At 39.9% G+C, this 15363-nt stretch overlaps 1 protein-coding gene across 1 annotated transcript; it reads left to right on the forward strand.

The window, feature by feature from the left end:
• The first annotated feature begins 7207 nt into the window (after nt 1-7207).
• LOC149815221 (uncharacterized) lies at nt 7208-14678 on the forward strand. The gene is made up of 5 exons (XM_089989725.1): nt 7208-7387; nt 7527-11048; nt 11168-12916; nt 13239-13491; nt 13736-14678. Exons 2-5 carry the CDS (start codon nt 7719-7721, stop codon nt 14272-14274), a joined length of 5871 nt encoding a protein of 1956 aa, XP_089845851.1. The 5' UTR covers nt 7208-7387; nt 7527-7718; the 3' UTR covers nt 14275-14678.
• The last annotated feature ends 685 nt before the right edge of the window (nt 14679-15363 follow it).

Raw genomic sequence — 15363 nt, forward strand, 5'->3', positions numbered from 1 at the left:
TGCATTTAAAATTGTCCTTAATAAGGAACATTTGAATTCTTATTGGAAGGAGAAAAGTAATGTAAATTCATTAAAAAATTAAGAACATCACCAAGTTGAAGGGATGTCACGAGTTTAAAACTCAAAGGGAGTGTCCCTTGCTGGGTGGCACTCTCTAGCCAAATAGGTAGGTAGGTTTGTACTTTGGACCTCATTCCCACTTGGGTTTACTTGGATCCAATTACTTGGAGCCAAATAGGTAGGTAGGTTTGACAAAGGCTCACCATATCCAATTATATAGATCGACTTTGGTTGAGCTGCAACCCACTTGTAACCCTGATAGAGAAGAGTGGTATTAATGATAATGTTGGGCTTGACTGAATGGGGTTTGAATCTGATGCAAAGCTACGGTGGACTCGGTACACACCGATCCACGATCCAAGATTCAAACGCACGCGGAAGCTGAAATGATATAGAGTCTAGACAGAACTTTGGAAAACTAATTTTCGGGATCTGTGCGCTTTGTTTCGACAAAGGAAATTCAAATGAAAGTTGTGCGTGATTCGCACAGCTTTTCAACGAATTCAAAAATACTAAATTCGGAGCAAGAACGACCGCTCCACGGACTCGACACCGAGACTGCTAAACAAGTCCAACACAGATTATCAAAATTCAGGAGTAGACTGTTTGAAGGGAATTTTGACCCGTCAAACATTGAAGTTTGGACAAACTCACAACTGACGAAATGAAGGTTAAATCCAGACCTTTCCAGAACATTAAAGATCGCAATTTTTGGAATTTTCTACAGTCCTCTACAAATTTTTGAATTTCGGAATGGTATGAGTTATTGTTTCAGAAAATAAAATTCAAAGATTCGACAGTAGCAGCAAAGATCAATATTTTTGAAGCAACTAAGCAACGATTCAATCAAAACCATAAACATAAAAGTTGTAAGTCTAGATTATAGCTTTTTACAGAATCAAAAAAATCGAAATTTCATTTAGAGAATCTCCAGATAATCAGAAAATACCGAACATTATTAAGTTGGTTCTGAACCAAACTGGTGACAGTGGATGACTATCAGACCGAGACTTTGACAGACATATTCAGGGGTTCAAATGGACGAATCGCAGAAACCTTTCAACTACAAAGTTGTAGGAAATCTTTTTAGCTTTCCAGGAAGCTAAAGAACATGAAAATTCGCTCAATATTGAGTCTGATACAAATGTTTTATCAGGGACTTCTTTGTTATCTCGTAACAGCGATTTGGTCCTTTTGAAAGAACCCGAGTTCATTCACACACATCAACAACCCGAAATAACTTAAGATCAAATGAGACAAGTTTTAATATGAAAAAATACTTCTAACATGCCTTCACAACTTTTTCATGGTCTAATACAATTTAGCAACATCAAATCATAAACAATCGCAACAAATGCGAATAAAAATAGCTAAAGAAATAGAACGAAGAACCGATAGAGATATCCGGGCTGAAATCGATAATGTCCGTCGTTGGAAAGCAACCGACGCCACAAGAGAGATACAAACAGTAGGGATGAATGAGCAATCACCACGAACAAACTTAGAACAGCCACCACGAATAAAATCTCTTCACAAGAGCACCTTCCACACAAAATTGAAGATTGGTTTTTCTTTCACACCAAGATAGCTTTCTTTCTAGCACCAACCACACCAAAAACTTGATTTTTCTCACTCTAGAACCAGCCACACTACCAATTTCGAAATTGAACAAGACCCCTCACCCCTTGGACTACCTCCCTAGTTAAGGGCTTAGGTTGCTTGGGAAGAGCCACAATAAAGAGACCTTGTCCTTCCCAAGTTTTGCACCAAAAACGAGTGTGCAAGCCTAGATTTTGTCAAATGCTAATAACTCCACCAACAGTCCATTTTTGACTTTGGGCTGGTCAACATGAATTCAAATAAGGTCTAAGATGGACCACACTAAAGTGGTGCCACCTAGGACCCCCTTCATGAAGACGGATCAAGATCCGGATCCAAATAGGCTGTGAATTGGATCATGCACCAACACCAAGAGAGAAGCGAATTTGCGAAAAAATAAAAACTACCCTTGGACCCCATACACCCTCTAGTACCACAAAAAGATCCTACAGGGTACCAGAACTATCCGGATCCGTAGAATCCGGCTCCTAAAAAAAATAAAAAAAAATTACATGAAATAGCTATTGATAAAGTAAAATCAAAAAATATGATTCCGTAATGGAATCAAAGCAATAAAAGGATCACGATGAGTATCAACTAACTGAGAGATCCACTAGGACCACGAATGTCCTGCAAGCGTGTGGATCGCCTTGGGTAGCGATGTCCGGAACGAGTCTGGATATTTGGATTGGGATCCAAATCTGCTTCTGTCTCTAGATGCTCTGCATCAGAATCTAGGTGCAACTTTGAGGCACTATTGCTCAATTTTATTAAGTTTATTCAAATTGATAGCTTAGGAAGGTTTGCATTGGGTTTGGCTTCAAAAGCGTACATGATACTTAAAATTAATGATGAAAATCTTCATTATGTAACAAATTTAAACACTAACTTGTTGGATCTCAATCAAATCTTAGATATGGGTTTGGACTATTATAAGTGTAAATGAATGCAAACCTTTAATAGTGCAACACCGTGGGATTGGAACCCAAAATCCCTTGGTCATGCTAGTGCAACCTAACCATCAAATTATCTCACTCAATCTGCACAAGCCAGCACATAGCATAGGCCTCAGAGGCAGGGGTCCTAGCCTCAAAGTTTTACGCTGCCGGCACAACATCCATAGGTATGCCAGGCTGAGCCAGTCCAACCAGGTCTTCGTGCCGGGTGCGGTTTCTTCGGGTTATAAATCCAAAACAAATCCCTACATTCAAGATTATTTAGTATCATATGTAGCTAGTAAAACATAAATTATTTACAGTTGATCAAATCATGACCACGAAATAAAGGGGAAAAGATGATTACCATGATAGAAAGATGACTATAGATAAGAACAAGATAATGGCAATCATAATCATGCCGATGATTCACAAACATAATAACCAGTCCATAATTAAATTTCAATCCTGGAAAAACAAAATAACTAGAATTCGTTTTTTATTGTATGATGAGATTCAAACAAAAAATTAGAGCGATTATGAATCTAACAATGTAAATAACATTCTAGGGTTTCAATTTTGACACATTAGGGTCTGTTTGATTGCTTGTCCGAGATTGTACATAACAGTAAAACAAAAACATAACACATGTTTTGTTTGATATGTAACAACTGTACTTTAACATTTGTTTCACTCAAATAAGAAATCATATTTTTTTATATAAAAAATTTAAATATAAAAATCCCTAATCAAATCAAACCCTAATTCGAAACCATAAATCGAAAAGTCCTAATTTAAAAAACCCTAATTCAAACTCTAATTCGAAAAGCCCAGATTTGAAAATCCCTAATTCAAACTAAAAATTGAAAAATCCCTAATGAGTGAGATAGAGAGAGAGGAATGAGGGTGGAGTTGGGGGTATACCCCTCCACCCGACTTGTTTTTTGACATTGTTCCCCTCGTCCTTGTTCCAAGCATAACAGGGTGTAGAACTCTAAAACAACATTCTTGGGATGCGGTGGACATGGGCATCTTGCACGACACATCAAACACGCTCTTAACGAGTCATTGGGACAGTAGGACATGGCAACACAGTGACAAAAGTTTAAAAAAGGCAAAATATAGGCAGTCAAAACTTGCAAGAATTTGATTTTTTTTAATCTCATTTTTTGGCAAAATTTCAACAATAAAAATAAATTTAAATTATAAAAAAGTAAATTTTATAAGAAAATATAAATTAAAATATTAAAAAACAAATGTTTTTTTTCAAAACAAATTGCCGTTAAAAACATAAATATCATGTTTAAATCATGATATTTAAGTTTTAACGAAAAAATCATGATATTTTGAATATATCACAAGAAATTACCGTTTAAAACATTCAAGTAATTTCTTGAGATATTATAGCGAGATTTTTAAAATACCTATTTGTAAATTACAGTCACTTATAAATCTCAATGAACTCGTACGTGTCTTCCTAACCTCAACCTATCAAAAGAAAGAACAAGAAAAAAAAACCTTGGCCCAAGTAAGCACACAAAAAACAAAAACGTATATACAAAAGTACGAAAAGACTATAATACCACTTGAGTTTTAGTTTTATGATTTTTTTTCTTTTTAAGCTTCAAATAAGAGCAATAAATAAATAAAATAAACATAATTCTAGCTTTAACTAGAGGAAACAAGTCAATTGTAATGGTGATAATGACAATATACATGGATGTAATTCTAAGCAAAAATGCATGTCATATGATGCATCATCTCCATCCATCATTTTTATCGTCTCCATTTTATCATACAAATATGGGTCCCACCCTAAAGTAGGGTTGGGTTTAGTTCAAACCAGGTGAAATCAGACTTGAACCAGATTTTTGGGTATTGTATAGGGTCCGGACCCGAATTTAATTGGGTCTACTATAAGAGAAACCATACTTGGACCCAATAAGAACTACATGAACCAGACCCAGACCATATCCAGTAAAAATAATATTTTTTATCATTTTTACATTGAAAAATTGTGAGCCTTAATTGGAACTCGGGTCGAGTCCGAGTCTGGTGTAAAATTTCAAAAACCATACTTGGGTCCATGTATTAATCGGATCTTTGGATCCAGAACTGGATTTTAATCGGGTCTTCTTATTTGTAATTCGGCATATCAGATTGGTTTTCCTGTAAAACATATTTACCAATTGATTATCCATAATTTAAGTTTGATCAAAGTTTATTTGACAGACTTTCTTTTTTTCTAATGAAATAATCTTTGGTTTGGATGTCTTAGGGCCAATAGGTGAAGGTGCCACTAGTAGGGTGTTTGTTACATGCCACCAAGGCTGAACACCCTTTGCTGAAACTAGGGTTGCAAACGGTTCGGATTCAGGATGGGGCTTTTCGCAAATTTTAGCTGTTTTGGATTCGAACAGGTGCAACTCCCCGATGTATTTTTTCATTCGAAACCCGAACCGTTTGCATTCCTACACGAAACCGTCACAATAAAAGGAAAATCATTCTCCAGGGGTCAGGAAAGGGGTGAGACTCGGGCCATAGTGACAAACGTTAAAAACGGCAAAATCTCATTTTTCAAAAATTTGTGAGAATTTGAAAATTTTTCATAAATCTCGCATTTTGGCAAAATCTCGGCAATAAAAAAAATAGATTAAAAAATATAAATAATTATTTTTTATAAGCGGTATTTATGTTTTATCATAAATCTTGTGATATTTTAAAAATCTCACAAAAAATTGCTGTTTTAAATCTCGTGATATTATCGTGAGATTTTTTATAAATCTCGCGATATTTGTCACTATGCTCTTGGCCAGTAATACATGGGCCCCACCACTTGAATCTCACAAGAGTGTTCAGGTGCAAGCATGTTGCGCATTTCAAATGTGCAGCTGCTCGGGAGCACCCGTCATTTGGTGTTAGCCCCCCACCCACCACCACCACCACCACCACCACCACCACAGGTGACAGACTATATAGGAAAGATGAAGGGTGCCTAGGTGCAGTGGTACAACAGAAATGTGCAACGTGATTGCATCTGATTCAGCTTGGGGAGAAAGAGACCCTCTTTCACAGGAAGTGAGAGTAAAACAAACGCCTCTTAAAGATACCAACTAGGGCTCGGCGTGGTTGGTAGGAGCTGCTAGTGCACCTCTGCTTGCAGTGGGACGTTGCAGGTTCAAACCCCAGTGGTACTTTGAATAATAAATGGTGGGGGTCTGCCTAACCCCAGCTTGCGTTTCAAAAAGGAAAAAAAAAAGACTCGTCTTAAAGCTAAATAATTTGAATTCAAGTTCACCAGCCATCAACATAATGTACCAATACCAGCAGTGACTACTATACATGGAAGACATATATGTCATTTTTTCAATTTTTTATACTATGGATGGCATGATCACTAGATGTACCCAACCCACAATTCTTTGACAATCTAAAGTAACGATGACAACACAAACAGTAGTTCAAAACCTTGAAAATGGCAATTTAAGCCACTGTCAATTTCTCATAAGAAATTCACATTTTTCATATTTATCAAGTTTACCTATGCCCAATATTATCAATAAAAATAAAAGGTTAATATTGGCCACTAATGAAAGTACCAAACTAATGAGTAGAAATTATTTTTTTCTTCAAAAATTTCAATTTTTTTGTAGATCAAATGTCACAGGATGTGATCTACATGGTTTGTTTAGTAAAAAACTTGTTTTGAATCATGAGGTTATAACAAGTAGGTTTTTAAAGAAGTCCAAAAATCAATGGCCCACATTGTGCCAAAAATTTGCAACTCAAAAGATCACATTTTTACATAAAAAAAACAACATCCAAGGCTTGATCCTTAGCAAACAAACCATGTTGAACGCATCTATGTGGTTAGATTGAGTCAATACAACTTGCACCAATCTATCTCATTAGTTCCTTACCTTCGTTAGTAGCAAATATTAACCCTAAAATAAATGAGGTGAAAATATTAAAAAATAAATAAAAGGAACAAGAATAAAAGATGCATAAAAAGTACAAAAACCATTCTTCCATTGAAATGTTGTTGATAAAAACGTAAACATTGAAATAGAAGCATGTCATACCATTTAAATTGAAAATATCATGATATTTTCGTAATGTCACAGTATTTTCTCTCATTAAAGCACGCGATAGAATAAATTTTCGATATATTTCAAAATATCATGATATTTTGTTCGCAATGACACCAAACTAAGATGACAAAATCCTCTGCGAGGGACCGAACATGTAACTTTTGGAAAATGGCATGGGTGAATGTGTACTTTCACGTAAAAAGGTAAAGCCAAAAATAGAAAGCGGGAAGAAGTGACTTCGAGGGCCCCCATTTTCGTTGCACTATTTCGAATCCTGACCCTTCATCTCGTCTGCATCAATCATCTGAACCGTTGATGTCGTCCTCGTTTGTCCCCGAAATACTCGAATCAGATTTAATGACTTTTGGGTCTGGCCATCCATTTCGAGCCATCCTGACCGTCTGTTGACCATCCGACGGTAGAAACGAGTCTAACTCTTCGCGAAATGCAATTGGGGTTGAGAAAGCGCCCAAACGGGAAAAAGGGGAAGAAATTAAAGAGATAGAGAGAAATTAAAAAATATCGAAACCGAAACCCTAACCCTAGTTTTTTTCCCCCTTCATCTTTTCCGGCGAGAGGAACCGGCGGAAACGGGGAGTTTTCGTGAAATTGACGCCGGAAATCGGTCAAATCGGCACGGATTCACGGGACCTCTTCCTCGGATCGATGAAATAGGCTTTCTTCCGGCGTTTTTTCGTCGAGGTATGGTTCAGATTTGATGTTTCCCCCCTTCTTTTCATTCATTTTTGGAGGGGTTTCCTTGCCTTTGTTTGTGAAAACCTAGATCTAGAAAAATTGATACTTTGGACTGCGTTTTGATGCATTTCGTGATGATTCTTAGGGCTTCGATCCGTGGGTTTTGATCGTTTATGTTTGAATCTCGTGATGGATGTTGTGGTTGGGGTTGTTTCTAGAGGGGGTTTGGTTTTTGATGCATGATGGGTTATCTATAGATGCTGGTTTTCTGAGTATGAAGATGTATGATGGGTGATTTGGTTTGGGACTCTCTTGGTGCTTCTGGAGGGTTCCGTAGATGGACGATAAGGTAGAGAGCTCCAGCGGTTCCGGGAAGCCTAAGTCGTCTAGAACCCTGGAAGTCGTGAGCTTTTACACCGAGAGCCCTAGAGTATCCGGAAATGGTGCCCTTGGGTTGGACATCGGGGGCAAGATCTCAAAGAGGATCCGGAGTTCGTTGGCAAGAAGTTTTTCTGCAAAGAACATGGTTTCTGGTAATGGTGGTGGCCATGAGAGCAGGGTTTTGAAGACGAGCCCGAGTTTGTCGGCCGGCAGCCATGCTGAAGCCCCTGGGGTTTCGGGCAATGGAAATTTGGGTGGTTTGAACAATGGGGCTGGCGTTTTGAAGAAGAAGCGTGGCTTGTTGAAGAGAAAACATGCCAAGAATTCTTGGGTTAGTGGTGTGAGTTGGGGCATTGGTGGCTTCAGTTTAAGTGAAGCGGTGAAGGGGAGTAGCGGGTCGTGGATAAGGAATTTTGGATTTTCAAGTGCATTGAAGAGTGATGGAGTTGATGTCGGGAGGACGAAGAAGAGGAAGGGGAGGAAGGAAATCAGCCTAAGTTGTTTTGAACCAGTTTTAAAGAAAAGAAAGAACGGTGCTAATGGTGGTTTTTGTTTCAACTCGGGTGGTCCTACTTTGAAAAAGTCGAGATCAAGAGTGGTTGTTGCCAAAAAGCTCTCTGGATCTGGCACCACTGGTGATTTGCAGAAATCGGATCATTTGTCTGATGCCTCAAAGATTGTGGATGGAGTGAATGCCACAGCTAAGAACGATTGCATGGATTCAGCTCCAGAGAAGCTTCACCTCGATGACGAAACTGCTTCCAGTTGCAGGAATCATGTTTTGAAGCCTACAGAATCTTCAAAGCCGAAAGAGTTCAGCAGCTCGGTAACTTCTGTCGGGTTAAAAAAACACTCTAACTGCAGTGGTGAAGACCATCTCATTAATTCAAATGATGGGTCTTGCCCATTGATTCATTCATTGTTAAACAAGAGGCAGAAGATTTCGAACAAAGTGAACCAAGATGAATCTGGCAGATGTGTTCCTGTTCTATCTTTGAAGGAGGATGGTGGTAGTTCAGTTCCAAAGAAGCTGATAAGCAGAAATAGCCGGAGGAGACGAGTATCAGCTAAGGATGGCATGTCTCGTGTGGAAGTGAAGCCATTAGTTGAAAATCCTCATGAGGACAACAAAGGGACTTCATGTTTTGGTTCAGACTCTGTAGAACATTCTAGTAAGCTGGAGATCAATGTCACTGAACAAGATGGTGAGCATTCTGTCAAGGTCAGTCAAGATTCTGCCCATGAAGGTTCTGACCATATTGAAAGTTCTGGTAGGGTATTATCCTTTGATTTCAAAGAACAAGAAGTTGAGAATTCCCTCAAAGGTGTTGAAGAATCTCCACATGTTAGTTATGGGAAATTGTTATCCTTAGATGCTGATGTAGAAGTTGAGAAGTGTTCCAAAATTAGCCAAGAGAATCTGGAGGTTGGTCTTCATTGTGTCGAGGATTCAAGCAATCTGTCTTCCTCCCAAGCTGATGAGCAAGAAAATCTCGAGCAGAATGCTGCACGAATGCTCTCCTCACGGTTTAATTCAAGTTGTAGTAGTTTTGTTGGGAATGATTCCCATTCAGTCCAGCGTTCTGCAAAAGGATCACTATTCTCTATACTTTTTCGTCGCAACTACAAGAATATGGGGGCAAATTCTTTGGCTAAGAGAAAGGTCTCTGCTGCAGATTCTCCTGCTAGGCTTCTGAGACCTAGGAAACAGAAGCAGAAGCACTTCATTAAGAGGCGCCGCCAATTTGTTGAGGTCAGTTATAGAGAATCAGATGCATATTGGGTTCTAAACAGAAGAGTCAAGGTTTTCTGGCCGCTGGATGAACAGTGGTATTTTGGTGAGATAAAAAGATATGACCCAAAGAGTAACCTGCACTTTATTCAATATGATGATCGTGATGAAGAATGGCTCTCCCTTGGGGCAGAGAGATTTAAACTTTTGCTGCGCCGAGACGAACTCGATGAGCATGTCACTTGTCCATATGAAAGCCTCGCCACGGAAGGGAAACATGTTGATATAGAGAAGGACTTCAACCCTACAGTTGATGAAGGCACAGGAACATTTCTAGACTCAGAGCCAATAATATCATGGTTAGTGCGGTCATCTTCTAGAGCAAATTCATCTTCTGTGGGTATAATGAAAATGCCGAAGAAATCAAGCATTTCTGGTGACAGCTTGGCTACTTGTGTGCCGTCCAAGGATTCCATTTTTGTCAAAAACAGAAAGCAGCCTGTATCTACACTTGAAATGAATGAGCACAGTAAACAGGGGCCTGATTTTGTCTCAGAGGACAGAACCGCTCCATTGCAAGTGAATGGAGCTGCTGTTAGGAATGGTGGCAAAAAAGATGATGTAGTGCAGTTTGATTCAATATCCAACAAGAGAAAGGCTCCTCTTGTTTATTTCAGGAGGCGTTTCCGCAGAAGAAAAGAACATCTTTCTCATATTGTGGAGGATTCTTCTTCTGGAAGTGCTTTAGGCTCTGTGAACTTTCTTGCCTCTGTTGCTGACAGGGTTGGTTCTCTAGAAGGTCTAGAACTCTTCCCATGCTCTGTAGAAGGAATTGAACTGCTGTCGACAGAGTGTAGGCCACTGGCTTCTCAAGGCCTCGTGCATACTTTCAGTGTGCATAATCTATTAGGTACTATGAAAGACTCTTTACTTCAAGGTACCTCTGTTTTGCAAATGGAGAATGGTATGGTGTCCGAATTTACCTCTGCTTTATTGAAATTAGATCAATTTAGGCTGATTTTAAGCATTCCATTTCCATGGGCTTCTAGTTCCAGAGCCAGAGTAGAAGACTCTGGTTTTTTGAGTGCCCTTTTTCTGCTTAATTTTGGTGAAATAAGTCCAGTATGGCCCAAAGTGCATCTGGAAATGATGATCGTCAATAAGGCTGTTGCCTTCAGCATTTTGCTGTTTGAAGGATGTTTGGGGCATGCTATAACTCTATTGTGTTCAATCCTTTCAAATCTTTGTAGACCTGAGGTGTCAGATCCATCTTTTTCCCTAAAGTTCAAGGGTATTACAGAACTCGAACTGCCATTCATTTCTATCAGGTTTAAGCTTTTGGGTGACAAGGGAAAACAAACTGTTTTTGTGTTCTACAACTTTTTGACACTTCAAACTTCAAGTTCGAAAGGTATACATGTTTCACATGATAGATTGAACTCTCTCAGTGAGACACTGCCTTCAGCAGCACCTGCAGATGCTGATGTCAGGTTCTTCCAGAGTGGAATTTGTCCTGTGGGTTCATCAGCTTTGGAGAAGATGTGTAGTCCTGAGGTACATATTTTTTTGTTCCTTTTGTATGCTGCATTTATTCAACTGTTGATATTTTTGTTTGCATGCGTGCATGCATAATATGCAGGAAAGAATGACAAATAAATGTTATTCTTTTGCAGGGTCCCTTGCATCAAGATATCCACAAGCCATACTATGAAGTACATAGGAGTTGTGCACCTGGTATTTCTGTTGGTAACCACAGAAGTTTGTCTGCACTTGCTCTTTCTTTTGCTTCTGCACCAGCATTTTTCGTCAATCTGCATCTTAAGTTGATGATGGCAAATGTGATTGCTTCTCTTGTCTTTCAAAACCATTCCATGCTGAAGGATTCAGGCCGTAGTAAGAAGATTTTGGTTAAAAGCAAAGATGGTTTACCCATTCAGCTTTCATCAGGAGGATTTAGGAATCCAAAGATTACTGGTCCCGAATTGCTGGTTCCTGAGCATTCAAGGGTAGTGGTGAGTGATGCCCCTCCCATAACCAATGCTGGTCATTGGCTAAAGTCGAATCAACAATCATCAGATAGCGATCTTAATGTGACTGGAACTTACGTAGGTGTTACAGAATCAAGAAATGGCCCTGCTGATGATACTCATTGTCGGACAGTTATTCGCCTACGCAGGTATCCTTGCAACATGGGATCATGGCAATATGCAGGGAGGTCAAGGTCTTCAGCTTCTACCATTCCTTCAGGTCCTGCAGAATCTGATGTTTCCTCCTCTTTGAACACTATTGATGATCAGACTGCTTCACCTTCTAGCCAACTGACCTCACTTCCATTTGAGAGAGCAGCAGGAAGTGCTAAGAACCCAGCAGGTGAATTGGTTGGGAATATCATTGAGAGTGACCTCCGGCAACATAGCACCACTGCACCTCGCAGCATGTCTAATATCAGCAGACTGAAATCAGCACGCAAGTCATTTTCTTGTCGCTCAAAATCATGGCAGGATGGTAGGTCGGGGTTCCTATTTAATGAATTTGTTGGTGGTTCATGGAAGCACCAAACTTTGGGTTCAGGTGCATTACCATGTGAAGATAGGGGCCCTTATCGACATGGGCGGTCGTTGAAACAAGATAATGATGATGAGTTACAGAGGACTTTAGGAAATTCTGCAAATCCTCATAGGTACTTGGATTCGTTATCATGCGGTGCAAATGTTTTGATCACAGTAGGGGATCGAGGATGGAGGGAATGTGGGGCTCAAGTCATGTTGGCATGCCTTGATCATAATGATTGGAGGCTTTTGGTGAAAATTGAAGGGTCCACTAGGTATTCATACAAGGCACATCAGCTTCTTCAGCCAGGGGTAACTAATCGATTCAATCATGCCATAATATGGAAAGGTGGGAAAGATTGGAGCCTAGAATTTGTGAACAGGTGTGATTATGTACTCTTTAAAGAAATGCATGAAGAATGCTACAATAGGAACATCAGGGCTGCATCAGCCAAGAACATACCCATTCCTGGGGTTCACAGGATTGAGGATGGTGAGACCAACCCTGTTTCAGTTCCTTTTGTGCATGGTCCAAGGTACTTCAGGCAGGTTGACTCTGAGATCGAGATAGCCCTGGATCCATCTCGTGTCTTGTATGACATGGATGATGAAGATGAGGAATGGCTTGTGCAGTTCAGAAAATCACTGGATATTGATGAGGGTCAAGTTGTGGATGTTTCTGATGAGATGTTTGAGAGGGCAATGGACATGTTCGAAAAAGTTGCTTATGCTCAACAGTGTGAAGAATTTTCATGTGAAGAAATTGCACGTTTTGCGTGTGATGTTGGACCATTTGATGTTATGGATGCCATTTATGAATATTGGCGAATGAAGAGGCGAAAGAAAGGCATGCCATTGATTAGGCAATTCCAGGTAATTTTTTTCTTGGTCTATCAAACTGTTATCTTCCTCCTCCCTGCTGCTCTGTTTCACTCATATCAAGATCAGATACATTCTCGTGTCTGCGGTGGTATGAGAACAACTTTTGCATTGCCCAAGGAGCATAGACCTAAAACTGGTAAAAAAATGAATGCAATTGGTTAAACTGTCTTGACCAGTTCAGTTTGTGTTTTAAACATAGGAGGTTCTCTCTTTCCCCTTCCACTCTCTCTCTATGCACATACATATTATCATTATCAATGACAAAAATTGATGCTTGGTAAATTTTTGGTCATTGCCTCTTTTTTTTATGCAGCCTCCATTGTGGGAGCAATATCAGCAGCAGATGAAGGAATGGGAATCAGCAATTAACAAGCTGCATAATCCTTATAATGGGTGCACTGGCAAGGGAGAGCATATTGAGACGCCACCCATGTTTGCTTTCTGTTTGCGGCCACGGGGTCTGCAAGTACCTAACAAGGGCTCAAAGCAAAGGTCACAGAAGAAGTTCCCAGCAGTAGGCTATAACAATGCTTACCCAAGAGAGCTGGAAAGTTGTCATTTGACTGGTAAGTCGTATTATTTTTTGTGTTCAGTGTCAGTTGATGTTAACACCTTGAGTGCTTGACCCTGGACTTGGTTAGCTCAAATTAAATCCCTGTAGTCAAAGTCTTGCGTTCCAACATGTCCTATGTTGGTGTCAGTTTTGATCTCTCTCTCTCTCTCTCTCTATTTGGAGACATTTTCAATCTTGAGGTGGGTTCCATAACCTAAACAGAGGCTAATCATGTGCGTATTGGTTCATGACACCAGGTAGGAAGATGAACGTGTCCGTTGTTGGAGATGAGAAAGCTGTTACCTCTTGCTCAAGCTATGAGTGCTCTGACACTTCACCTCGGTTTCATGCATATTCTGGGCTATCACCCAAGTATACATCATATGCCGGGCCTTTATCAAGAAACAGTGATTGGTTGGACGTAAATCATAGCCTTAGGGTGCAGCACATAAACAAGTCAAAGAAAATGGGGGGTTTTGTATCATCGAGTCGTTATGCAGCCAGCAAGAGAAATGGGGTACTGCATCTGCAGAGACCGGCTCCATCCAAATGGGTAAATAAGCATTACCAGTCTGATGGGTCTTCCATGGAACTGACATCTGATCAGTCTGGTAGCACCGATCGGGAAGAATTCAGGTTGAGAGACCCAGTGAGTGCATCTGACCTCGCCAGACTCAAGCGCTTAAAAGCACACAGGTTGTTGCAGAAGGCTGACCTCGCTCTTCACAAGGCCATGGTTGCTCTTGTGACTGCTGAGCTTATACAAGCAGCAGAGAATGAGTCAGGCAGTGGATAAATCACTCATCTCTGCAAGGCAGGTTGGCCATGCGCACACAGGGTAGTTTTTGACATTTTTCCTGCACTGCCAACCACTGGTATTTGGTGCTTGTGGTTTTTTGTGCTGCAAGAGGTGGTCATGGTGATTGGCTTCCAATTGGTCCTATGGATTGCCAGCTTCTGCATTCAATCAAAATGGTGCGGAGCGATTTTCGTAGTGAAAACCGGAGGAGTGCTGGGGAGAGGGGGGGGGGGGGGGGGGAGGGAGGAATTTTGAAATCAAAGGTTTCTGCCTGCAGGATAGGAATGTAAAATCGAATGGTTCTTTTTATTGTACAGAATTATCACGTTCGTCCCGTTTTTCAGGAAACTTTGCCAATGACCGATGCATTGGCTGAAAATAATAAATCTTCAAATGCCAGCCAGCCGTTTCTTGTCTTTTTCTTTTGTTGGGCTTTTTCTCAACCCCCCACCCCCACAGTGAACAGTGGTGGTGCTAACGAGCCATTAATCTTCAAAAATTACAAGTGCAGTCAGGTGGGTCCTGCTGAAGTGTACCCTTCAGCTTTTATATCTTTAAGTAATTTTGTGCGACTGTCTGAACAGATTAGAGGTGTAGCTTCATCTTGCATTGCTGCTTTCCTATTCATGAAAATTCCTTATATTGAAAAGGAAAAAATGATGATTATATTTTTAACAGCATCTCATATAAAGCTTTTAAGGCTGTTCTTATGAATTGCTTCTTGTTGAATTTCTCGCCTGGCAATCTAATGCTCTGCGACTTGTAATTATGACTCAAGTTTTGGACAAGGTTACTGGGAAACGTGCTACACTTTTCATGGTTTTAACGTTCACCTGGTTTGATGTTGCTGTTTGCATTTGAAAAGTTACTGCAACCATGATCACAAGTTAATATATCGGCAACTTATTGTTTGCCACCCACCCACTATATATAGCTTATATACGGCAATTTAATTACTACTAAAATATACACAAAATTAAGTAAATTTGAATTACTAAATTAATTTCAGATAAATAGAATGCAATCTGCAAAGATTTGCACATAATTAAGAAGATTGAACTCGACTTTGGCAAACCCACAAAATGA

The sequence above is a fragment of the Nuphar pumila genome, chromosome 15 (genome assembly GCF_984573655.1).
Source record: "Nuphar pumila chromosome 15, dmNupPumi1.hap1.1, whole genome shotgun sequence".
In the NCBI taxonomy this organism is placed as follows: domain Eukaryota; kingdom Viridiplantae; phylum Streptophyta; class Magnoliopsida; order Nymphaeales; family Nymphaeaceae; genus Nuphar; species Nuphar pumila.

Excerpts from the sequence above, each read along its gene's own strand:
- LOC149815221 (XM_089989725.1), top strand. The coding sequence starts at position 7,719 with ATGGACGATAAGGTAGAGAGCTCCAGCGGTTCCGGGAAGCCTAAGTCG. Across the intron at positions 12,917-13,238 it reads CATTGATTAGGCAATTCCAG|CCTCCATTGTGGGAGCAATA; the intron begins GTAATTTTTTTC and ends TTTTTTATGCAG. Across the intron at positions 13,492-13,735 it reads GGAAAGTTGTCATTTGACTG|GTAGGAAGATGAACGTGTCC; the intron begins GTAAGTCGTATT and ends TCATGACACCAG.